This window comes from Microcebus murinus, chromosome 15 (genome assembly GCF_040939455.1).
Source record: "Microcebus murinus isolate Inina chromosome 15, M.murinus_Inina_mat1.0, whole genome shotgun sequence".
In the NCBI taxonomy this organism is placed as follows: Eukaryota; Metazoa; Chordata; class Mammalia; order Primates; family Cheirogaleidae; genus Microcebus; species Microcebus murinus.
The window spans coordinates 37,398,221-37,423,790 of NC_134118.1; the positions used below are offsets into that span (position 1 = coordinate 37,398,221).

Sequence of the window (25,570 nt, forward strand, 5' to 3'; positions counted from 1 at the left end):
AGCGCAATCACAGAACATAGATTCATTTAAAAATTTTTGCCACTCTTATTGGTTTTCAAGATGCCAGACTGGCCCTATAAATAAACGTAAAGTGCTGTCTACTAAATCTGGTGAAAATCAGTCAACACCAATGAAAAGCAGAAATCATGTCTATTTTGTAAGTGGAAAAATTAAGTCAGAAGAAAAGTAATGTATGCTGTCCTCTGCAGCTCGATTTATTTTGTTCTAAAAATTTTCTGCTGTAGGCACTTGGCTGCTTCTGTCAGAATCACAGAGAAGTGTCTCCACATACATAGGGTAGAGTTTGCTGGGTTTGGGGGATGCTTTTGCCTAGGGCCTCGTGTCCTTCAGCCCGGCACATAACAGACTCTTGGAGATGAGCTTGCAGGGCAGCTGGCTGTATATGAAGTGAACGGATGGAAAGCCCTGCAGCCCATCTCGTGTGGGAGATCTCCATGGAGGGAGGCAGAGTATTCCCAGTGGAGTGTTTCGTGAGGGCCTGACGCACTCGCCACAGTGCCCTGTGCTGTTTTCAGGTGTAAGTGCTTCAGCTTTTCCATGTTGCTTCTAACCATCCTGAGTAGGCCCGCAGGGCAGTGAGTTAAAACATTGACTCAGGGACAGATTCTCTTGTTCTAGATCTCGCCTCTGACGCTGAGGAGCAGCGAGGGCTCTGTAAAGGTAACCAGAGCTGTTTGTCTCCCCAGCGGAGAGAGGAGGGATGACTCACTCACCCCAATCATGGCAGACATGGCAGAATCTTCATCAAATCTAACAAAAATCTAAATACAGCCAAGCAGTACTCCCAAGAATATGCTCCCAGGGAGAAGAGTACTGACACCAAGTAATGCACTAAACAGTGCATCAGGAGACACGCAAGGCATAATTTTAGAAAAATCCAGCAAGGCCCCCATGAGGCTATCTATCGGAAAATGTGATTGTGAACCCTCAAGTTGTCACCTGTGCTGCTGCGTGTATGTATGTGTGTGTCTTTGTATTCAGCCTCGAGACGTGTGGTCTTATTTGAACAACTTCATTTTCTCCAGCTGGTTCTTACCCATTTAAAGTCATAATCGTTTGTTTCTGACATCGTGGAAAAGGTTAAGGTGTCTCCAAGGGACAAAGAAACAGAAAAGATACTATGACTATAGCTGGGTGTTAAATGGATTGTTTTTAAAGAATTTTACTCTACATCTCTAGTAAGCTGGAAATGGCCTGGTTTGCTGTCTAGATGAATTGCCTATAAAATATTTTCCCATGATAAATATCCATATATCCCACATGTAATGCTACTTTAAAGCTAATAGTTTGAAATAATATCTGAAACCATATTGACTGGTTTTAGACTGGCCAAACTGACTGAGGTACAAAGTACTCACCTTCTAACTGCTGTTGAAGGAAAATCCATTTGGTCAACATTGTTCTGCACCATATTTCAGCTCCATGCAATTTTCAAAATCGATTTTATTCATTTTATAAAAATTGCATCCAGTGCTTGCCAGCTTAAGGGTGCTTTAACACTTAGTCTTTACACTGGAAAAATAACCAATATTTTATCCTGGTAAAGTTGATTAAGAAGATGCATGTTCTGACTCTACTCCTGCAAAACCAGCAATGCACTTCTATCAGTGCAAGTGAGGAGCGGCTTCGGGAGGCGAGGCTGCTCTGTGCTCAGAGACATGTGGCCCCTCGGGAACCTGGCCACCAGGGACAAAGTGCAGGGAGGAGTTGAAGTCCTGTGTGCCCAGCCTTGGGGACCCAGAGGGGGTTCTTTCCCCAGCCCCTCCTGAATACTGATTTCCTGTGTATGGAATAATTACCTTTTCAGGGCAATAAAATGTATTGTTTCAAGTTTCAGGCAGATTTTGGGGAAAGGAGCAGATCCACACTGCCTTCATTGCTGTTTTTAAGCTCCAGCCAGAAAGCTGCTATTGAGCAACACAGTTCTCTCCATGTTGGGACTATCCGACAGACAATAGTGGTTTTAGGTACATTGAAATGCCATCAAAATTGGTTTCTTGACAGCTTACTTCTTGTGTCCCATTCTTGCAGATACCGTCTTTTAACTATGCCGGTCGTCTGTGAACTTTTATTACATGAATTATTTGGATTTTGATTATTCAAGGGGAATTCTTATTCCCAAATTGGTTTCCTTCACCATCTCTCCTAGAGTTAATACATGTCAGAGAATGTAAAGTCATTTTCACATTAGTCTAAACACACCCCGAACAGAACTGGTACCCCGAGTTGAACTCAAGATATGTCTACATACTTTCAGTATGTCTTTGCTGGGAACAAATGAAGTTGTTGGGACCAGAGTTTTTCTCAGATTTTAGGGGCTCCCAAGCACTGCTGGGAACATGACCCAGAAGTGGAAAGTGCGGGGACCACAGTGGGACCATAGACCTCTCATTGCACGTTCCCCAGGACAGCGCGGAGAGCACACTGTGTGCTAGTCTTGCAGGCGGCAGCGATGGTTCAGGTCCCCCTGGCTTTCTCCTGACATAGTCAGGTGGAAGGTTGTGTTTCCTGCGCCAGCCTCACACCACCAGTTAACTCCCTTTTGCTTTTCCCCACTGAAGAATCCTCTCTCGCTGAGTAATGTTTCTGCCTACAGGAGGACTGGCTGAAAGATTTTCACAGCCACTTCTTGTTTCTGTGAAAAGCAGAGGGAAGACTCGTTCACATCTCCCACCCGAGCCACCGCCCTACTGAATGGTCTGAGCCTTAATCCTGCCGCAACTTCTGCTTTCTGCCCTGTCGCTGTCCCTCTCGCCTCTGCTTCATTTCCATCCCCAACACTAGCATTTGGTGTTTCTTTCCAGGCCATTTTGTTAGATAGCTGTTGGGTTTGCATTTTGGTTTTCTTACTTTGTAAGAATGCCCAAACTCACAGGAATAGGAGGGAACCCAGAGCCCCACGGATGTGCCACTGACGGGCCTCTTCCAGGGTCTGCACAGATGCTCCGTGGCTGCTGTCCCCACACCCCTGCCGTGCAGCGGATGGGCACAGTTCCAGTTTGTGTCTCCGCAAAATGACACGTTATGGCGTGCATGAGCGTCACGCAGATGAAGCCACTGCCATTCAGTCTGCAGATGTGGGGCCTCTTTGGTCAGCTGCTCTCACCATAGGCATGATCTGCCCAATTAGGTGTGAGTTCCCCATGTTAGAGGAATTAGAATGCAATCGTAAATCAAATACAAGCTGCTTGACACCAAAACTGTATGAGAAGCAATGGGATTTGTCTTGTTCTGGGTCTGGGCATGCTCATACTGCCTTCTCTGGGGCAGGGGTAGAGGATACAGGAGCCAGGCATGAGGTGATGGGGGCTCTGGCCACCCTATGTCCCCTGGAACCAGTATGGAATGGGTGGTGCCACTGTCTTCCTCCCTGATCTGGGAACAGGTGTGTGCCATGCCACAGCTGAGTGCCTAGGTGTAGGCTGACAAAAGCAGAAAGTGAACTTGCCAATTTCTAATTTCTAAGCTAATTTCCTTGTAACATTTTTAATATGAGAAGAACCTTTGAACAGCTGGCAGCTATCAAATAAAATAATGAAATTGGCGGAAAGTGCTTTCTCTTGAGCTCCTTGTCTCACATTGTGCCTGGCACTGATAGGTGCTCAGTTTCAGTCCCCAGGAAGACAGGGACCATGACCTTTCCTTCATCAAAGGCAGTGCCACACAGAGGTGAAGAGCACAGACTGCAGAGGTTCGAATCCCAGCTCTGCTGTTTTCTGGCTGTGTGACCTCAAACAAGTTAGTGCCTCAGTGTCCTCATCTGTAAAAGAGAGGCCCAATAGGACTTAGCTCATAGGGCTGTTGTTGGATTTAAATGAGTTTATGTCAAGAAAGTGCTTAGACCAGAGCCTGGCCCCTGGCGCTATAGCTGCCGGAACTATGGTTTTTATTGTCAACGGCAGCCTCATGCAGCCGCCCACAGGGCTGGTTGCCAATCTCTGTGGCAAGTAGGTATCAGTAAATACTCATGAGAGCCTTTGAGTAGCCCAGGATTGCTCATGTAGGGTCCCTTGTAGCTGCCAGGACGCTCCCTGTCATGTGAACGACTGTTCCACAACTTCATTTTCTAGGCTGCTGTGTGCTGTCAGAGGCTGCCACCGGGCAGCTGTCGCTCTCAGGTTTCACCCTCCTTATAAATATAGTCCAGCCGCACTCTCTGGCCTTTCATCAGATTCACAGGGTATGAGCGTGACTTAGAACAAGAAATGCATTTGAGAAATCAGCCTTCATCCTATTCCAACTGGAGCATCTTCTGACATTTTGTCGTCTCTGAGGGTAGAATGCAGGAGGCAGCTTTGGGGCAGATGGCTTCCAGGGCCGGACGCAAGGGTGAACTGAGGCTCCTTCCCTGCATAGCTGTGGAGGCGAGGTGACCCCTCTGCCTTGCGTCTTGCCAGCATTGACCACTGACAGATGCATTAACAATTGAGGGCTCCTGTGAGCGTCTGCGAGACTGAGCTGGCTCAGGCTCCGGGTGTAATTGAATGTTTTGGGAAATGTGATTAAAATGTGAAAAAGCTGCTTCCGAATCCTAGAGCTGTAAAGACTGTGTGGTGTTATACAAAAGCCAGGACCAGTTGTCCCTGCCACTCGAGCCATCTCTGAAGGAACAATTAGAGTCACCATCAGCCAGGAGGCCTGACTCGCTGTGTAGCTGAAGTTGCAGTTCTGTCCGTGTAGGATGGATTAGTCCTGAGTTGAATGCCTGCTTATTGCTTTTGAGGAGGACATTAAAGGTCCCCTAATGCTGTGGCCTTTCTGCGTTGCTCTTAATATGATTTTTATGTAAGGGAATTACTGGCTCACTGTTTTTCTGAGAAAACCAGATGGCTGCACTGACATGTTCACCAGAGACTTCTGAGATTTGTGCCAAGCTTATTAGCATTTGCCAATCTCATGGAAAAACTAAGAAAACTAGAATGTGTGTGGGTTTTTGTTTTTTTTTTTCTTGAAAAGTGGGCTTCTGCTCGAAAGAGCCAGAGCTGGCAGCCCACGTGCAACTTTTATTGATCCGTCATTCCCCGGGCGGCGGCAGCTCAGCCTCCGCCAGCCCCGCTCCCTGCAGCTCGCCCCATCGCAGTCGCAGATATTCCTGTCTGCTTTAAATTGTGGACTGAAACCGTGTATCCCCCAGTGAAGTACAGTTCCAGCTCAGAGAGGCTCCATCACAGCACTGACGTGAGAAGACAAACAGAAATCTGACTTGCCGTGTAATCCATCCAATAAAAAAACCACCCAAGGGTAGAGGAATAGATATTCATCACGTCCCAGCAACTCAGCCAAGCCTGGGAGTTTAAGTGCAGTATTTCTAGGTGGATTTAGAAAACCTTTCCTTGGCAAAGCAAAGAGTTCTCCTCCTGACAGCTCATTTCACCAGTGGGCCAGCCTGTCTGGGTTAGAACAAAGGGAATTCTGCCCGTCTGATTTGGGCCAGATAGCAGTTTTCTGCTTCCCCAGTGACTTGTGTACCATTGTGGAAGTTTGGATACTTTTCCATAAGTTAAACAGAACTTTCTCTTCATGTTCCTGCATTTGCCTTTATCTGCAGTCAAGCTTTGTCTGCCGAGGTGGCCTTTGCCCTGGGTTAGCATGAGCAGAATAATAGCATTGGCTTGAAAAGAGATTCAAGAGATGATTATGGGATTATTCAGTAGGCTTGTCACTGGAGAGTTTATCTGTTACAAAGGGCATGTAGTTTTTTTTTATTGTTATGGAATTTCTGCTTTAGTGACTGCGTATGTGTATATTAAACAGCATTTACAATCACTAAACTTTGAGAGCACTTTTGTGAGTCTATCTTGCTTCTTCCCACTATCTTCTTATTCTAGAAAGTTCTTTTGGTTAATGAAGGGTCTCTGAAAGGAGCTGGGGTAGGAGCCTTCACTGCAGTGTGAACTTAAAAAGGAGCATTTCAAGGAAAATACGGTCTGATTGGAATTTCAGCAGGGAAGGGAAATCTACTTAAAATATCTACCCTCCGCATTAGGAAATTTCAGCATCCCCTACCTGGGTGGAACAGGTTTTTATTTTTCTTACTGAAATATTAGGTGTGGACTTAGCTAAATTTCTTGATTCTGCCAAATCTATCTAAGCCTGCAGCGAGCCATAGAGTGTAACTGGACGTGTGCCTCAGTGTCGGTTGTGCACATAACTGTGGCGATTCCAGTATTTAAAGGTGAACGTGGTATGATAAAGATCGGGCTCAGGTGTGATTCACCACAAACGCTCGCAGACGGGAGACCCTCGTTCTGTCTGGCGATACTTACCGAGCACTGACTTAGCCGAGGTTATAAAGTGAACAAGGGCAGCATGGCCCTGACCACCAGAGGTGACGGGCCAGTACAGTCTTGGTGAAACAGTCTCCTTGCGAGCAGCCACCCAACTGCTCGCTTCCCCGGAGCAAGCTGAGGGGCAGAGCCAGCTGTCCCCGGCTCCACACAGGAGGCCTGGAAGCCGCCCCCTCCGCCGGTTCTGTGGCCTACGTGGGGCTCCTGTGCCCATGTTCTCCCTCATTTTGGAAACATTCCAGAACCATCCCTGGCCACCTTTTGGGAAACTGGGAAGATGAATACAGTTATGATCCCCTTTTGATTTTTCAGAGGTAGAATATTCTGTTTGTTCTTTTTGGATTTGCTTTGGTTTCGTACCTTCTTTTCTAGTAATCAGTAGGACTTCCAGCAGAGAACAGGCCTGGAAAGAGAAAGGACACTAAACTCAGGCCAAACATTGTGGCCCAGTTTGCAGCTCAAGGATGAAGGTCGTGGGCCACACAAGGCTGACACAGGGAAGACCAGCAAGTTTGGGGCACGTTGCATTTCACCATCCTCTGGTCTGCTAAGCTGGGGCTCTCCAAAATGTGTTTATTCTTTTGAGAAAATGCTACACAAATGCTGCACAGTGTCAGTAGTAGAAGTAGAATACTTGCCGTCAACTGGAAGTGATCAGAATTTTCTGGTGACATCTCAGTGTTTAGCAAAGAAAAGTAGCTGTCTCAGAGGAGGCAAAGGGCGACAGTTTCAGATTTGCCTTCAGAATGCTGATCTTTCATTTTTTTGAGAGGCTTTATATAATTTTTCTTCTTTTTTTTTTTTTTTAACAGAATGAAGTTGGCCTACTGGAGTTCTTCCAAAATGTGATAAAAGAAACTAGGGCAGAGCCAAAAAAGGTGACTAGTTGGGTCCTCAACACTTTTCTGGGCTATTTAAAGCAACAGAACCTTGCTGTGAGGGAGAGGTGAGTGAGGTGGGGATTTCTTTCTTCCTCTATGGTGAGCTCTGTGTCAGTGGCGGAAACAGGGCAGGGCCAGCTTTTGGCTCTCCCTGTTCTCCCTCAGGATCTCCTGACAAGACACAAACGTGCCCTGTGAATTCCAGTTTCTAAATATGTTCTCTGTCCTGTGGGAAAATGCGTTTATTTGTTCAAATCCCTGTGCATGATGTCCTTTGTTCTGTGCTGGGGCCAGGGGTTTCGAGGTGAGTAAGACAAGGCGTGTACAAACTTGGGAAGGACACAGGCCTGTGAGAAAACAGTCCCCTCGGTCTGATCCTGTCACGCCAGAGGTGTGCACGGGGTGCTGTGAGTGCACAGAAGGGACCGGAAGGGAGGCGGGGAGATCGGCCAGGGTTTTGCTGAAGCGATGCTTGAGCCAAGCCCCAAAGAAGGAGAAGGGGTTGCCAGGGGTGAGGTAGGCAGTGCAGTGCCAAGAGACAAGCAGGCCTGCCAGCCCCAGGATGCCCAGAAACGGTGGGAGCTGAGGCAGGCAGGCAGGAAAGATGGGGACAAAGCTGCAGAGGTGATCCAGGGCCACCTAGAGGGCTGTGTATGCCGTTATCAACAGCTCTTGGAAGCTGTAGATGACAAGCTCATGCCAGTTTCACACTGGGGGAATGCAGTATGTCTTAGTCAGCTCAGACATAACCAAATACCCCAGACTGGGTGACTTAAGCAACAGACATTTATTCCCCATAGTTCTGGAGGCTGAGAAGTCCAAGATCAAGGTGCTAGCTGATCCGGTCCTTGGCGAGGGCCTCTTCCTGGCTTATAGGTGGCTGTCTTCGTGTTGTGTCCTCACATGGTGAGCGAGGGAGTGGGGAAGAAAGGGGAGCACAGAAAGGGGCAAGTGAAGGAGAGAAAGCCCTCTGGTCTCGTCTTACAACAGCACCTATCCCATCATGGGGACTCCACCCTCATGACCTCTTCTAAGCCTAATTTTTTCCCAAAGGCCCCATCTCCTGATACCATCACATTGGGGGTTAGGGCTTCAATGTATGAATTTGGGGTGGGGCGGGTGGGGTAGGCGCAAAGATTCCATCCTTAATAGGGTGGAAGAACAGACTAGAGGCAGAACCTCTAGTCTGCCTCTTTGGGGACCTCCTGCAGGAATGCCCCAGGCCTGGGCTGCGGTGGCAGTGGCCAGGCTCAAGTGAAGTAGGCCAAGTCTAGAGCAACTAGACTTGGAGTCGCGTGTGGGCACCACTCCAGATTGCTTGCTCGGGCGATGAGGTGAGATGGGGGACAGACCCTTCAGTCGAGTGAGAGGGAAAGGAAGAGGAATAAGGTTAGAGGGAAGGGGCAAGGAGGATGCCACATTCCACGTGGACGTGCTGAGTTCACTGGACCTGCTACAGGCTGATGTCCCCCAGGGGGCGATAACCGGTAGGCAGGAAACACAGATCTGCAGCTGACAGGAGATCTCCAGGAGGTGTAAATCTGAGAGTTCTTCTTTGTTCATTATTCAGGTCATGTTTATGGAGACTCTGCTGCGTGCTGAGCTCTGTGCTAAGCATGGGGAAGTACGGTCCATGCAGGCCCGGCTCACAGAGGGCAGGTGTCTAGAAGTGGCGATGACAGAGCAGTGACAGGTTCTCATAAAGGAGAAGGAAGGAGCAGCTAAGCTGAGACCTGAGCATAGGACAAGTAGGATTAGGCCGAGGCCAAGGGGGGAAAGTGTTCCGGCATGGGGACAGCACGTGTAAGAACCGTGAGGTGAGCTGTGCGTGACCGTGTGGGGATGCAGGTGCACAGGGCCGCAGAAGTGGAACAGGGACTTGACAGCGTACAACAGCACTCCAAGGTGCTGGATAGATGAGAACCATCCAGCATGCGAGGGCAGCCGAGGGAGGGACCCATGGCTGTCTGGCCTGTGCTGAGAAGCCTGTGCAGAGAAGCGGGAAACGGAGATGAGATGGCAGAGAAGTAGGAAGAAACCAGGACAGCATTGGTGTCACAGAAACCAAAGAAAAGACAAGTTTCAAGAAGAAAGTGTCAACTTCACGTTCGGCCTCTTGCTCTCCATGTGTTAGTGTGGCCAGGCGGGGTTAGGCCACCCCGACTTGGCTGATCACTGCAGTGACCTTGGACAAGTTCCCCTCTGTGACCCTCGGCTTCCTTGCTGGGAAACGACAATGACAGGGCCTGCTTCGGAGGGCTTTCGAGAGCAAGACGACAGTGCCTGGCACAGGGCGGGCCTCAGTGTCAGCACCTCCTTCTCTTTGCCATGTTGCTGTGTCAAGTCCAAAACAGCGGCCACCCTCAGTCTCCTGAACTCCTGTGGCGTCTGTAGCCTTTTTGTCTTTCACTCCTGCCCTCCCAGGTGGGACCTTTCCATTCAGAAATCCCACTGTTTACGCTGAAAACACCGTGGCCGTTGCACGAGGCCGGGAGCTGTCTGGAAGAGTTCATGAGGAGACACAGCTGTAGCAAAGCCTCAGCGGCTGGATGAGATTCGGTGCGGGAGAGCACCAGGTAGTACCCGGGGATGCCAAGGTGTGGGACCGGCGAAGGCCCGGCATGTTTGGAAAGGAGAGGGCACGGCTGGTGGGAGCAGAGGGCGGAGAACAGCCGAGAAGCGTGGCCGGTGCACACGGAGCTGGAGTATGGAGCCGCGGGATGTCGCATGGGGATGGAGCCGGGAGCCAGCGAACAGCTAGGAGCACCACTGCGCAGTGCACGTGGGGGCGAGCAGGGCGGGCCAGCCCCAGAGATGCTGTCGGTCAAGGTGAGAGTGAGGCACGTGGGAGGCAGTGGAGTTCTGCGTGTGCAGAGCAGCGGCAGCGCTGGGCACGCTTGCGCTCCCCTCTCACAAACAGGGGTGAAGGTGGAGAACTGAGGAAGGTGACACCAGAGCCACCCAGCATGACAGGCATGGAGTAGAAGAGGGACAGCCAAGGAGAAGGGGCTTTAATGGCACCCAGGAATCAGGGGCAGCAGGATTGGGCAAAGCTGTGTCTGGCAACAAGTGAGGGGGGTGGTTTTTAAGAGAGGAGCTCCTAAAGAGAGGTAGGCGAGGAATCTAAACATACGGACACAGGGCAGATCGTAACCACTAATGCTCGATTATTTGATAATATAAGGTAAGAAACCAGACAGAAGCGAGTAATTGCAAGATCAGCTGAAGGCATTTTAAAAAAAGGAGAGATCTGAGTGCTTGTGAAGGTGTAAGACCAAAGCTGTGGAACAAGCCAGGCCTGGGGGCGCACACCTGTAGTCCCAGCCACTTGGGAGGCTGAGGCACGAGAATTGCTTGAGCCCATTAGTTCGAGGCTGCAGTGAGCTATGATCACCAGGCACTCCAGCCTGGGTGACAGCAAGACCCTGTCTCTAATTTTTAAAAAAATGCAGAACAGAGGAAATAAGCATCTGAGGAAGGGTAGAGAAGTGGAAAGTGATGGGGTTCAGAGCGCAGGTGGAGGGGTTGTTTGATGAAGGAGGAGGAAGAGGTCACCCTAGAAAATTCTGGCCCTGGCCTCAGCCGATGTCACTGTGAAGTGGGAGGTGCGGGCATTTGCTGAGAAGGCAGGTGGGAAGGAAACCGCCCAGAGTGGTCACTCAGGTATGGGCACCAAGAGTCGATGAGATGAAGGAACACAAGGATTAGTGCACAGCGAGTGCCACCAGGAGGTCTAAGTCCAGGATCTCCCTCCTCCTTCTGTCCTGTTTTAACACAAGGTGGACTCTGGGCCCAAGACAAGCTTGGGGATTGAGACCGGCAGCACGTTTCACTGGAGCGAGGCTGGGCTGTAGCAGTGTCAGAGTGTCTGCTCTCCGAGTCCAAGCTGGAGATGGAGCTGTGGTCCTAAACGAGCTCTGAAGGACTGGACAACGTTGGAAGATTTGCAAGATCCCGTCTTCCCTCCCCTGTAGACACGCCGGCCTTGGGGAATCGGAGGGAAGAGAGACCAGCACACAGCACTGAGGCCTGCGACGTCACAGTCGTCTTCTCTGGAGACGCATTCGCTGTCCTGAAACCAGTGTTCTCTGACAGTGGCAAATTAGTAGCTTGTGCTGCTGCCACCATTGTTTCAAGTCTGTTGCTTTGTGTGCTTAGCTGATGAGTGGGGTCGGTCTTTCAGGGTTGGTGTGACAAGCACTGATCTTTGTCACCGTCTTGTTCAAGGTTAGCCCCGGCACATCTGGAACTAGCATGTGCAGTAGACCAGAGATCCCTGCCAGTGGGGGGAATCCTGTGACACAAATATGAATGGCCTACTATGTGTCGAGCACTGTGGGAACAAAAAGGTGATTGAGAAATCCCAGGTGCTGTTAGATCAGTGGAGAGATTTTATAGTGTAAATTTATGACCCAGCTGATAAATTACGGTCATTAGATGAATTTCCTTTATTTCGTTGCTTTGGTCTGATATGTCGGTCATAATTCATACGTTGAAATCCTACCTCCCAAGGTGATGGTATTAGGAGGCAGGGCCTTTGGGGGTGATTCCATCATGAGGGAGGGGAGGAGTCCTCACGGATGGGATTAGCTCCCTTATAAGAAAAACTTCAGAGAACTCCCTCACGCCTTCCACCATGTGAGGACACAGCAAGAGCCATCAGTGAGAAAGCAAGCCCTCGCTAGACACGGAGTCTGCCTACACCTTGGTCTTGGATTTCCCAGCCTCCAGAACTGTGAGAAATGAATTTCTGTTGTTTATAAGCCCCCTGGGCTGTGGTGTTCTGTTACAGCAGCACATATGGACCACACGAGCATTGGCTCCTATAAGGGAAGGGACCCTATCTTTTGTGTGCTCTAGAAATCCAGTTCAATCTCAGTGCCTATTTGGGTTCTACACAGTCTACACTCAAAGATAATTGGCCATTGAATTTTCTAAGATTGCAGAACATCCACACTTTCAGAAAAACCTGCCTTCCTATTACTTGTCAGTAAATGTAGGAGGTTGGAAAAGGATGGTAGTTTATTCCTCAGCCCTTTGCCCGTCTTTTTTCTAAGAATCAGGCAGGGTGGTTCACAGGTGTTCTGAATGCCAATTTAGTAACACCAGACACTCTCCAGACCTAATTTTCACTTGGAATTACCTTTTATCCATACTTTGGAATAAACAAACGCTTAGAGGATGATGGGCTGCCTCATGTGTCAGCTGTTTTAAATGAACAACCCTAATAATGTTTCACTGTACTTGAATTAGATATAATAAGTCATACCTGGTTAACTTGCACTCCATTGGTTTGAAGTTCATGGAAACTGGCATAGGACTAAGCTGTAGTTTCGTTTTTATTATCTAAGAGCATCCAAAGAAATTAGCAATGAGTGATAGGAACCAAGACTTAAACAGAAGGTGTTTTCAAGTGGCATTAAGCATTTTGGAAGCCTTCATTTACATAGACACACTGATGTCCTATTTATACATCATTCCTATCTATTGAAAACTCATCCCCTAATGATTCCAGGTAGATAGCATTTCATTAGCCTAGTTGTTGCATGTACAGGTTGAGTATCCCTAATCCAGAAATCCAGAATGTTCCAAAATCTGAACTTTTTGAATGCTGACATGACACTCAAAGGAAATGCCTTTTGTAGCATTTTGGATTTCAGATTTTCAGATAAGGGATGCTGAACAACTATAATACAAATATTTCAAAATCTGAAAATACCCAAAACTCAAAACACTCTGGTCCCAAGCAGTTCAGATAAGACATATTCAACCTGTATTTAGAAGTAGCAAAACCATATATTTTAAAATAAATAGTCCATAATTCAGTCTTTTACTATAATCTAGGCATGCACCCTAATGTGAGTTAATGACACTTTACTGCATCTGGTTGCCCTGTCCTTTTATATCATGAGATCTTGGCAGATAAGTCGCAGAAGTATGAATTAAATCGAATCTGGGCCCTTCTGTGTCCAGAAAGCTGTGGTGAGCCTGCTGAAGAGAGGGGAGTATGGAGAGGGGCCATGAGGCTGGATGAAGACATGGCTGGTAGTCAGTTGACTTCCCTTACAGAAAGTCTCTTCCAATTAAAAGGAATTTATATTAGCACAGAAACACTCAGAAAAGTGGCTTTGTTAGCTGTTTTGTTTGAAGTAATTTTTAGGCTGAGCTTTTAGACAAAAGTATTTAATTACTGGACTTTATTTTCCTTTTCTTGTCATGGTTCATGAGTTTTGCAGCCACCTCCTTTTTTTGACTAATTATACTGAGCAGTTGTCTGTTGCTCTCCAAATTCTGCCAAACAGCTGTTATTGTTGGGTGGTAAGAGAAAGAAAAGGCACTCCTCACAAAAACTTGTTACATCCTAAAATACAAAGTAAATAAAACAAAAAGAAAGCCCAGTTGGCCCGTTCTCTTCATCCCTACAAGGTTTAAATAATTAGACCACGAGGTCAAATGTCCCGATTCTGCATAACCACTCATGCATTCCCTGACTGTGCACGATGTAAACTTGTCTTCTTTCCTTTTGGGGCCACTAGTCCTGTCACAGCCTCTGCACTTGCTGAGCTTCTTGACCTGCTGGACAGCAAAGCGATTTCTTCATCAGCTGCTAAACAGGTATGTGCACAGCCCCCTGGAGCTTCTGACTCCCCCACTGTCCAGTAAATGTTTTCTGTGACACTGAAATGCCATCACTAAGTGACTTTCATCATGGAAGTATTAAATGCTTGCAGTGATATTTTTATGCTGAAAGGTAGAAACATTCCATGGAGCCAGGATGTAAAGCCAGGCAGGTAGTTTGCTTCTCGTCATTGCTGACCGGGGGAAGTAGTTACTGTTTGGCTTCCCCTGAGTGTCTCCCCCAAGCCTTTGACACGGGGGCTGCAGACCGTGAGCAGCTTCCCCAAGTCCAAGGCAGCCTCAGCTCGGCTCCCCCCAGCCTCCCAGCCAGCCCCAGGGCCTCCTCTGCCTCTACCACATGAAAACTCAGAGAAACAGCATTGTCCTAGGTGGTCTTTTGTCTCATTTGCACCTCCACCTAACAGTCCTGGGTGGGTGGAAAGATTCTGGGAATTTAGAAATTCTTACAAATAAGTATTCCTACAAATTTAGAAAGATAAAGAACACCTAGGCAGCTGCCTCATCTCAACTTCAGAGATCGCAGCTGTCAATGCTTCAGCCAGAAACTTAATGTTATTTTAATGGTGCCTTTGCATTTAATATTAATCTGCAGCGACAGTAGTGGCAGGTTACAAAGTGAGGCTTTGGGAAAGTGGCTGCTTTTGGCTAATTATGAGGCACTGTGGAGCATACACTGGGCTCTGCTGTGAAACTGGAGACAGGAACTCATAAAGGCTCTGTTTACCCACCTCAAGTGGGGCTGTCAACCACAGGGACTTTGCCACATTTAGGAAAGGCTTCTGGTTGTGTGGATGTCAGAGGAATACAAATGTTTATGACAATGCTCAGTGGTTGTAGAAAGAATAGATGTCCTGAAGGCAGGAAAAAAAAAACTATATACATAAGAACAGATGAATTATAGCATTTGAAATGAAAGAGGGGAAAAAATCTTCCCCTTCTATCTACCCATCCTGCCCCACAAAAAACAAAACAAAAAAACCCTCCTGCAGTGAATTAGATAGTTCCAGTGGGAAGAAATGGGAAACGCTGGAAGATGCTGACAGCTAGGTTCAGATATGGAGACACTTTCAGATTTTATCAACTTTCAACATGTTTAAAAGAGGTGGGTGAATCCTGGTTTCTGTGAGGCACTCAAACTAAAATAAAAGCCTGATTAGAAAGGTGTTTAGTGTGTGTGCTATGTAAGGGAATCTTACATATCATTGCCTTGGAGGGGGGGCTGCTTTTTCATTTTCTACTTTTTGTTTTCTGCTTTTAGGAAAATCATTGATTTTCTGGGGGAAACTAATATATGTTATAAAGAATCTACATACAAAAAAATACAAAGATTCTCAAATTCTACCATCTTGAAATAACTACCATTAATATTGGGTGAATATCATTCCAGGCATCTAGCCAAGCATATATGCAGAAGGAGGAAATGAAGGAAGATGGATGAGTAGACATGAGGTTAGAGAGACAATGACTTTAAAAAATACGATGTTTTCGTGTTCTTTTTTAAATTTTATTTTTAAGTATACAGTTCATTGGTTTTTATTTAGTATATTCACAAAGCTGTGCAACCATCACCACCATATATTCCAGAACATTTTTATCATCGCAGGAAAGAAACCCTGTGCTCATTACTCCCTATTGACCCCTTCCCCTAGGGAACCACTAACACACAAAATCTGTGTTCTGTTTCTGTGGATTTGCCTGTTCTAGACTCATAAATGGACTCATACGACATGTGGCCTTTTGTGTCTGGCTTCTTTCACTAACAATGTTTTCAGGATTCATCCATGTTGTAGCATGTAGAGTACTTCACTCCTTTCTTATGGCTAAATATATTCCATTGTATGGAATATACTGTTTTTTTGTTTGTTTTGGCGACAGGGTCTTGCTGTCACCCAGGCTGGAGTGTAGTGGTGTGATCATAGGTCACTGCAGCCTCCAACTTTTGGGCTCAAGCGATGCTCCTGCCTCAGCCACCTGAGTAGCTGGGACTACAGGTGTGCACTACCATACCCGGCTAATTTTTCTATTTTTTGGAGAGACAGGATCTCACCTGTGTTCCTCAGGCTGGTCTTGAACTTTTGACCTCAAGTCATCCTCCCACCTTGGCCTCCCAAAATGCTGGGATTACAGGTGTGAGCCACCGCACCTGGCCAGTATACCATATTTTGTCTATCCATTTATCAGTTGATGGACATTTGAGTGGCTTCTACAGTTTGGCTATTAGAAATAATGCAGCTTTGAACATTCATGTACAAGTTTGTGAGTATATGTTTTCAAAGTTCTTAGGTGAAGAATACCTGTAGTAATGGAACTTCTGGGTAATTTCACTTTGAGGAAATGCCAAACAATCTTCCAAGACAGCTGCACCATTTTACATTCCGACCTATAATGTACATGGGGTCCAGTTTCTCCATGCCCTCGCCAGCACTTGTTATCGTCCATCTTTTTGATTGTAGCCATTCTAGTGGGTGTGAGGTAGTATCTTACTGTGGATTTGATCTGCATTTCCATAATGACTAATTATATTGAAGGTATTTTTGTGTCTTGTTTTTTCTATATTGTGCTTTGTTAAAATAAGAAAAAATGTGTTGCCATTAATTTTTTCTGAGTTTAACAGAAGGGTCCAAGAATGCCTTAGATTTTAGAAACCTGTGAGCCAGAGCAGAGAGACTCTGATTCCACTGGTTATTGATGTTGCCTCTGACAAGATGGGAAGAGGCCCCATTAAGTGATTTGATGGCCAGGGGGTGAGAAAAGGTGACCGAGTGTCATCCTAGCGATGACAGACACACAGAAAGAATCATCGTTTCCTGAGAACATTCTGAAATCCAGAGACTCTCCCCTTTGTTTTCTAATTTGTTATTTGTCTGTCCCCGCCTGTCTGCCACTGCCCATCACTTTCATTCCTTACATGTTTCGCTGCACCCTCCTCCCGGGTGTCCCAGCAGTGTCTCTGAGATTTACAAACCTTGTCCCTTCAGCACGCCAGGGCCAGGGGAGTCAGGAGTTTGCTGCCATGAAGCAGCCCTATTTTTTCAGAAACAGAAATAGAAACTGGAAGGTTCTGTGTCATCATGAGCAACCTCCTGATAACCGTAGACAGAAGCATCCTGCGTTCCTCTCACCAGACTCGGGGCTGTGTACTGAAGTGGCGAGTGGCAGTGCCCACCCCCTCCCCTCACTGGAGGCAGGGCCAGCTTGGAACATCAGACTCTCACAGCTAACAGGACTCACAGCCTCCCGGGATTTCTGGTGACACTGAGGCCCGGATGTCCAGGCTGCTGGTCGGATCAGGGCTCGGGGAATGGTGCAGGGTGTACACGCGTCTCTGTGCACGCCTGGAAACAGATGTGGATGATCCCATCTCCGAGGACCGTCCAGCTGATGTCCCAGTGGCACTGGGCTGGATCGGGTTCTGTAGAGACGGAAATCACATTTAACACACAAGTGTGTCATTTACCCAATCTCCTCTTTAAAGAGAAATCGCCAAAAACCTTTTAACATAGAAAATGTTATATCAAGAGCTAAAGCTGCGTTGCAAATGACTGGATGTCTTTTCCTCTCTCAGTGCTTCGGTTCTTTGCACGTGTTACTGTGCCCTGCTCTGAGGGGCTCAGGTTGATGTTCGTGCTTTTTGAGAAGAGAATGACCTTTCTCAGTCCTTGCCTTTGACCACAGAGAGGGTCTCTGTGACCACAGAGGGGTCTCCTTTCTCTGTAATTGTCACAGCTCCCTCCCTGCCATCAGCAGGTCTGTCCTCCACACCCTCACCTTGGAAGTCTGGGGCAGGCAGGGGCCTGTGTACTTTCCTTCGAGATGCTTTAAAAATAGCTTTAGTTGGAGAGACAGTTGGGTAGCAGTGACGAAGAGGGTGTGTGAATCCGGTCCCCAGGGAACCAAAGACTGAGCCTGTCCCATCTGTCAGAGCTGGCCCCGAGTCTCTGCATGACTGGGGACTCCCAGCCTGCGTCACCCCATGCTTTTGGTGCCGCTTATTGACACCCAGGGCCAGCACTGCACTGGAAATCCTTGTTACGTGTGTTTGTCCTGAGTGAGCAGCAGCAGCGGCCGGGAGCTGCACTCCTGGCCAGAAACAATGGCACTTGGATAGCACTTCCCAGGGCGTGATTACGCACGGACAAAAGCCGAGGATTTATGCCGCAGCACAAGGCTCGGCAGCCACAGAGGCAATCATGGGAGTGTCAGGAGGGCCAGGGGAGCAGGAGAGTCTGGCCAGGAGACAGGGCCTGCCCAGCTCTGTGGCTCCCACCCTGCTGGCTCCAGCCAGGACTACACAGTCCTTGTTTTAAATAGGAATTCGCAGCGGATGGGACAGCTGGAGTCATCTGTGTCAGCCCAGGGAGCTGGGGGTCTGTGCTGTAGTGGCCGCTTCAGTAACTGCGAAGTTATTATGTCCTGACTCTGGGAGTAAAGAGCAACAAAGGGCTCCCCTTTGTTCCTGGAGGCTGCTGAATGACATTTCTGTGGTGTCACTGCTTTGTGCCCCAACCCACCTGCCCCACCCTCTCAGCGAGCAGCCAGCCTCACTGCGTTTAAAAGCATCTGTCTTGGCGGTGCACTGTGTTGCCTTCTGAACGGTGTGGGTTGGAAGTGCCCCAAGCACACCGCCACCAATCCGGTGGTTTGGGCCCAGGCAAATCCAACTAGCATTTGAGCCGTCAGGCCTCAGCGGTACCAGGGCCTGGCAGAGGTGGCTGCTCGGCTCTCGGTGTCCCCTGTGCTTCCAGCCCGCAGCAGGCTGGGAGACTCCCCCGTGTGGGCACAGACGCGGACCCAGGAGGGCCCGGCTGCCCTGCTTCCAGCCGCGGCTGTGTCTGCTGAGTGCCTCCGCCCCGCGTTCCTGGAAAGAGTCGCAGTGTAGCTTCTTTATGAGCAAGTCCTCACTGGTGGTTTCTGTTTTGAGACCTTTCTCTTCCTGAATGTTAGACATTTTCAACTAGGAGCTTTTTGGGGGATCTATGTAGATGAACAAAATGAACACTGGTCAAAGCCTAGCTACCTCCCAGTAGGGGAGGATTTAATTAAGTTATGATAATATATCTGATGAATATTGCATTGTTTAATATAAAAGTATTTCTGTAGTAAGTGGGGGGGAAAAGGACACAAATTGTACGCACTTTATGGTTACTGTGCTACAAAACAAAGAAAAAGATGGGAAGGAAAAACAAAAATATTAGCATTGGTTATCTTGAACAGGAATGCAGGTGATTTCTTTTTATCTTTTCTGTATTTCCTTATTTTCTGCAGTGAACATGTATTAACTTATAATTAGAAAAATGTTTTTAAAAATTTAAGTTTCAATTCAAGAAAAATAAACATGTAAGGGTAAGAGGGCAGAGAGTCTCTTAAGACTTGCTATGGGGCAGCTTCCAAGTATAAACTGTGTTAGAAAATGTTCTGGTCTACAGTCTCCGTGCTGCTGACACTCCGTGAACAGGCGTGTTGAGGACAGGGAAAATCCTTCCTGCTGTGTGCACCTCTCTCAACGCCTTCCTCATTGTCAGGCTTCGTGAATATTTGATGAACCGAGTTAGAGGCATGTCTGTCCTGCATTTTGTAAGCGTAGGGGCAGGCTTTCCCTGAGCAGGCAGGGCTGGGCAGCGGTGGCCAGAGGGGTGCCCATGGGGGCTTGCACAAGGACCCACCAAGTGCCCCTCCCTGCCACGGTTGCTGCACGCTCTAATGAGCCGGCTGAAGGTACGGTTCTGTTGTACCCGTGATAAATATTTGCAGTTTGTTTTGATTTTGACTGGGGGAAACTTTGAGCCCTGCTGAACCTCAGAGCATCTTCCCCTACATTGCTTTGCTGCACGTGCTAATTTTTGAAGAGGGCTGTTTTTCCAGGAGGGATGAATGGCTCCCGGTTGGGCCGTCTGGGTGGGGGCAAGGTAACAGGCAGGGCTCCGTGCTGCGTAGTGACTGCAGCCCTGGAGGGAGGCGGTGCCAGCAGGGGGCTGGCAGAGGACACCCCCACTCTGGCTGACACTAGAAAACATGAGGAAAATAAGCACCCTAGGAAATGCCTTCCTTAAAAATCTTTTCCTTTTCTTCCAGGTTTGATCAGTTGTGGGATTTGTTGTCATTTTTTAAGCAGAAAAATACACAGACTATTAACTGTGAATTATCCTAGTCAGATTTGGATCAGCCCTACCTGTAGGAGATTATGTGGTAGGCCAGGGCCCCCAGTGGATTATAGTGTAGGTTTTTAGTTACTCTCCATTTTGTATCTTCATTATGGGGCTACTTTCCTCTCCCCCCTCCCCCAGTCATGTTTCCCAGCAGGCCGAGCTTCTGGACTTTAAGTGCAGTGGTTACTTCCTGCATCCTGTAGAGCCCCATCCTTCACTACAATGTCACCTCAATTAATTCAGGGGACGTAGACAGATCCATCACGGGCCCTCTGACTGCCGTGAGCAGGAGTCTGTGAGTGATGGTCATGCCCACGCCTTCTGTGGCCCCTCTGCCTGCGGGGAGTAGCCGGGTCTGAGTCGGCAGCTGGGGGGGACTCACCATCTCTCTGGGCACAGTGGGCACCGGGCTGATGCAGAGGCCTCTCTTCTCTGTACCGAGGGAGAAGTTCAGCATCAGGAGGAAACTGGGGGTTTATCTCCATCTAGAGGGGCCTGGTTCCCTGGCCGTCTGTCAGGGATTTTCGGGCCAGATAGGGCGCCAGCGGGGCAGCCAGGCGCCCTTTCCCCCCTCGGGCCAGGCCCACGCAGCTGGGTCTTAATTAAATCTGCTCACCCCTGCCCCAGCCGCACATGCCACAGCAGCAGCAAGCGGAGCTGGCAAAAGGGCTGACTCTGCTTCTCTTTCCTTCTCTCTCTCTCCTCCGGCCTGTAGGTGTTTGAGGAGTTGTGGAAGAATGAAGGGAAGACTCCATCGCAGATCGTGTCAGAAAAGAAGCTTGAACTCATGCAGGACCAAGAGGCACTGGAACAGCTCTGCCACTCCGTGATGCAGGGACATCCTCAAGTGGTGACTATCACAGGCTGGGGGTGGGGGGCGGGGCCAGGGCAGCCTGCAGGGCCAGCCCAGAGACACAGCCAAGAGCCTTTCCGCCACTCGCAGTTGCAGCCCAGAGGCTCTTCCTAATAATGGGGGGCCCAGTTTCATCAATAATTCCCTAATTACTATTGTCAGCTCTTTAGTTAAGGTCAAAATAGATGAAATTAGGTGAATAATGGAAAAATACAACTTCTTTTCCTATAAGAAGTCCTCCCACTCTGGAGTTTACTCTCCACCGAGGGGTGGTTTAAAGGGGCATGAGCCACGCTCATGAAATCCAGGTTTCTGCCCTCCCAGCCTGCTGCCCTCTCCCAGGGTTGGCACTTCGAATCTGGTGTGGCTAGTTCTACTTCGTAAGGATGACCTCTCGATAAACCCACAGGCATTGCTGCAGGGGACCAGGGAAGATACTTCCTGTCTTTAAGAAGTGGGAAGAAAGGTAGAAGGGAAAAGGATTTGTAAATTGTGGAGAAAATCCTTGACAGGAGCATGGCTAAAATCCAGGTCGTTCTGTGTTCTTAGCACAGCACAAGGTAGGAAAGCTACAATGAGGCAACCCTCCCTCCTCAAGTCTAATCATATTGTCTGGTCGTATTTTTCATTGGGGGAAAAATAATTGTTAGTATCTCTTTCAGAATAATACCCACTCACCCATCAGCCTGCCAGGGACACTAACAGCTCTGTAAAAAGCTCTTGATAAGGAAAATGAGCCCGAGAGGGGTCTCGGCAATCTCCATCATCCTGCCTCATCTGTAGTGACTGATAAAGACACCGCATGTCCTGCGCCGTTATTGCCGCTGAGACGCGGCAGAGCAGGAGGTCGGAGCCCTCGGCCTGATAGTCAGGGCTGTTTGACAGGAACTCGGCGCCTCCTGCCCCGGCTCTGCACGAGCTGCCAATTCATAGATCTGCTTTCTAATAAAGGGATCTGGTCAGGCGGCGCGGGGGGGGGGAAGCAAGCTGTGCGCTTCTGCAGCTGCTGAACATCACTGGAGAATCAGAGCGGTGTCCTCACCGCCCGGGCCGGGACGCGTCTCCAGGGCATTGTGCACTTAGGAGTCTGTGTCCTCGTGTCATTGTGGCGCCCCAAAGGAGAGTGTGCTGGTTCCTGCACGCATGCTTCTCTAGCTGTTGGCGGTCACTTCTCATTCATTTTAATCAGAAGGCAGAGTGGCAGAAACCTCCTCTGAAAACAGGAGCCTGGAAACCTCCTCAGAAGTGCTCCCTCCCTTTGTCCTTTCCTCATTTTATATCTAATACTAACGGGAAGAAGAAACTGAATTTAATTTTCAGTAAACTTAAACCTTAGTTTGGGATTTCTAGGTATGAGTCTCTTCATTCTCTCCTCTTAAACAATGTCCATCTCTAAAGGTAATGGATGTGAAGAAGGGCAACCCCAGAGCCATAAATAAACTGATTGGGTTGGTCCGGAAGGCGACTCTCAGCCGAGCAGATCCAGCTGTGATAAAGGCGACTCTGGAGAAGCAGCTGTCCTGCCACGGGTCCTGTCCCCCGGCCTGAGGGAGAGCAGTGCAGCGGCCCCTGAGAAAGCTGACGTCCTGTGCCCTGGGAGCTGGCATCTCGCAGTCCCCAGCCCGAGCCACACCTTCCACGAGCTGTGTCCTGCCCGAGTCCTCGCCCTCTGGACCCCGGGCCTGGGGCTCGGCCTCCACAGAGAACACAGCTGCGCCCCCGTTTGCTTCACTGACAGCAAAGGCATCGTGATGGCAGAGCAGTGGTTAGGGAATAACACGTTCTTTTGTTTAGTAATTCTAAACTAAATAAAATGTGTGTTTCAAATACTGTTACCATTCTAAGACAACTTCATTCTGTGGTTCGTTCAACAAGTATTTTTGAGCACTTGCTAAGGGCTGGCCGTTGTTCTAGGTGCTGGGCATTAGCAGGTTAGCTGTGATCAAGGGACTATAATTTGGGTGCAGTATATTTAGACCTAAAAACAGGTAAATGGGCCGGGCGCGGTGGCTCAAGCCTGTAATCCTAGCACTCTGGGAGGCCGAGGCGGGCGGATTGCTCGAGGTCAGGAGTTCGAAACCAGCCTGAGCAAGAGCAAGACCCCGTCTCTACTATAAATAGAAAGAAATTAATTGGCCAACTAATATATATATATAAAATTAGCCAGGCATGGTGGCGCATGCCTGTAGTCCCAGCTACTTGGGAGGCTGAGGCAGAAGGTTTGCTTGAGCCCAGGAGTTTGAGGTTGCTGTGAGCTAGGCTGACGCCACGGCACTCACTCTAGCCTGTGCAACAAAGTGAGACTCTGTCTCAAAAAAAAAAAACAAAAAAAAAAAAAAACAGGTAAATGAAGATGAAAACACAATAAAATAAATTGGCACAGTGGAAACACATGTTTAGGGAGGTCTCAAGAGGGTGTGGGAGGAGAATGTTATCAGTATTAGTATCAGGTGTCTATTTGTGGTAACCAGCTGGTCCACTGAGTAAAGTGATATTGCCTCTTCAACTCCCTACCGATTTTAGAAGGCATAGATCAGAGAATAAATGAATTTTTTAAAAAAAATGCAACAGAAGTTTTCAAATAAATTTAATGAATAAAATATATGCTGAAATATCACATAAAAAATTAACTTACACTTCAAAGATTGTGCAGGTGACACAATTCCCCCCACAACTCCCTCCAATCCTCAGGCCACAAAAGATAAACAGAAAAAAAGCTGTAACATCAAACTGATTTGTTTTGCGTGGAAAGAATATTATAAACTAGTAAATCCAAATCATGACCTTTAACAATAATCACGGTGCAGCTGACAGCATCACAAGGCAGGCTGGGCCGCCTGCACTCCTGTCCTCACGACAGTACTGTTTCCACTGCACTGGAGCACTCGCTCCTTTGTTCATTATGTGCCTTCGTTACCTCTGACTCACGTGCTTGCTTTTAAAGACCGGTTTTGCAAATGCTGTTTTTAAAAAGCATACTTGTCAAACAGTGACACCAGCAAGAGAAGAAACTCTTTGGAGGCCCCGATTTTGAGCTGTGAATTCTCTGGCCAAGTAAGTGTAACTCAAAATTTGCATATAATTCCTTTAGCAATGCTCTAGAAACCTGCAAAATTTACAACTGCACAAGAGAGCTCCATATAAGAAAAAAAAAGGTGCAGAGAACACTATTTCTACTCAGAATAAAACATTGGAAACAACAAATTTAAATAAAGGCCTTTGGCATATAGATTTAAGATGGCTTCACAATAGCCATACATGTCTAAGCATTTTAGTTGGAAGCTAGTGGTTTCAGAGAGAGCTTTAAGGCAGGAATGGTAAAGCCAGACACACCTGGACTGTCCACTGCAGACATTATTAGTTGATCACAGCACTCTTTTTCACGGAATCTGTGTGCAGTCTCTGTATTCTTCTCAATACACTACTCTGGTTGATTAATGTGCCTAAACTACCAGAAAAAGATGAGGGAAAAGAAATATAAAGTAGTATTAAAGATATAACCATGAACAAAACAAAACCCATGCCCATGTGGAGCTAGTCTCTAGTGGGGGAAACACAAAATAAATAGATAAACAAATACATATCTAATATTTGAATCAAAGTTTGCTAATGGCCTTCCAAATACCTATTCTCTGCTTCTCCCTCAAATTAACAGAACAAAGATTTTTATCTGGGCACACAGCTTTCCAACTAAAAGATCATGTTTCCCAAACTCTCTCATCACTAGATGTGGCATAGAGGTACACTCGGATCAATGAGATGTAAACAGATATACTTTATGGAACTGCCTCCAGCAACTTCCCTTCAAAGAGAGGTAGCAAACCCTTCTTTTCTTCCATTCTTCTGCTAGGAAACTGGATTTTATGGTTAGAGAGACCCAGCAGCCTTCTTGAACCTAGAGGATTAAAGTCACATCCTGGGCTCTGTACTTTGAAAATCTGGAAGAAGGTTTAGTCCTCAATAAACATAGACACACTCTACGCATCCTAAACTGTCCATCTCCAAATATTTTTTATTAAGAAAGAAAAATGTTTCCACCTTATTTAAGCTACTACTTTTTCAAGTTTCTACTATGCATAACTTAACCTAATTCTAACTGATAATTTTAAAATATATATACCCACACTATACATAGTAATATTACAGAACCAGATAAGTAAAATATATGTCCAATAGTGAGTATCAATTAACTATAGAAGAGAGGTAAGCTTCAGTGTTTCAAGTGGAACAATTATAGATTTAAATTTTGACATTTGTCACAAGTGAAAGTACATATTTTCTTTTGTGACTTTATTTTGTGTGTGCGTGTGTGTGGATGTAGATGGTATTTACGGGTAGCATCATGTCTGAAAGTTGCAGTGTTTGCACTGAGTAAATTAACGAATGGTTAAACTGCTATATTAAATTGAGGTATTGTTTTATGTTTTAAAACAGTTTTATAGAGCCATAAATTTCCCATTTGCATTGGGTATTCCATGGGAACATGTTTCATCTGCATTCTAGCACCCTTTGTCTTCTTTCATCAAAGCATTAGCACCATTGAAATGCCAATGCTGCAATCCTATCCTCTTGTTAAAGCAGCAAAGCTATGCTGATTTACATATTAGTTGGCATAAATTTGAATATTAATTTCAATAGGCATTGTCTCTAAATCCAGAAAATAAATACAGCTTGCTGCAATTATACAGATAACCAGTATTTAGGGATCATGAGTGCCTAAAAGTTTTAAATCTTCTATATTTA

General features: G+C 47.3%; 1 protein-coding gene across 1 annotated transcript in view; it reads left to right on the forward strand.

The window, feature by feature from the left end:
• Positions 1-22,662, forward strand: part of LOC142876351 (glutamyl-tRNA(Gln) amidotransferase subunit B, mitochondrial) — a 71,453-nt gene extending 48,791 nt beyond the window's left edge. Inside the window, exons 10-13 of the mRNA XM_076010584.1 lie at positions 7,121-7,254; positions 13,726-13,804; positions 20,690-20,824; positions 22,226-22,662. Of these exons, the coding sequence (XP_075866699.1) occupies positions 7,121-7,254; positions 13,726-13,804; positions 20,690-20,824; positions 22,226-22,375 (498 nt within the window). The 3' untranslated portion in view covers positions 22,376-22,662. The remainder of the gene's footprint in view (positions 1-7,120; positions 7,255-13,725; positions 13,805-20,689; positions 20,825-22,225) is intronic.
• The last annotated feature ends 2,908 nt before the right edge of the window (positions 22,663-25,570 follow it).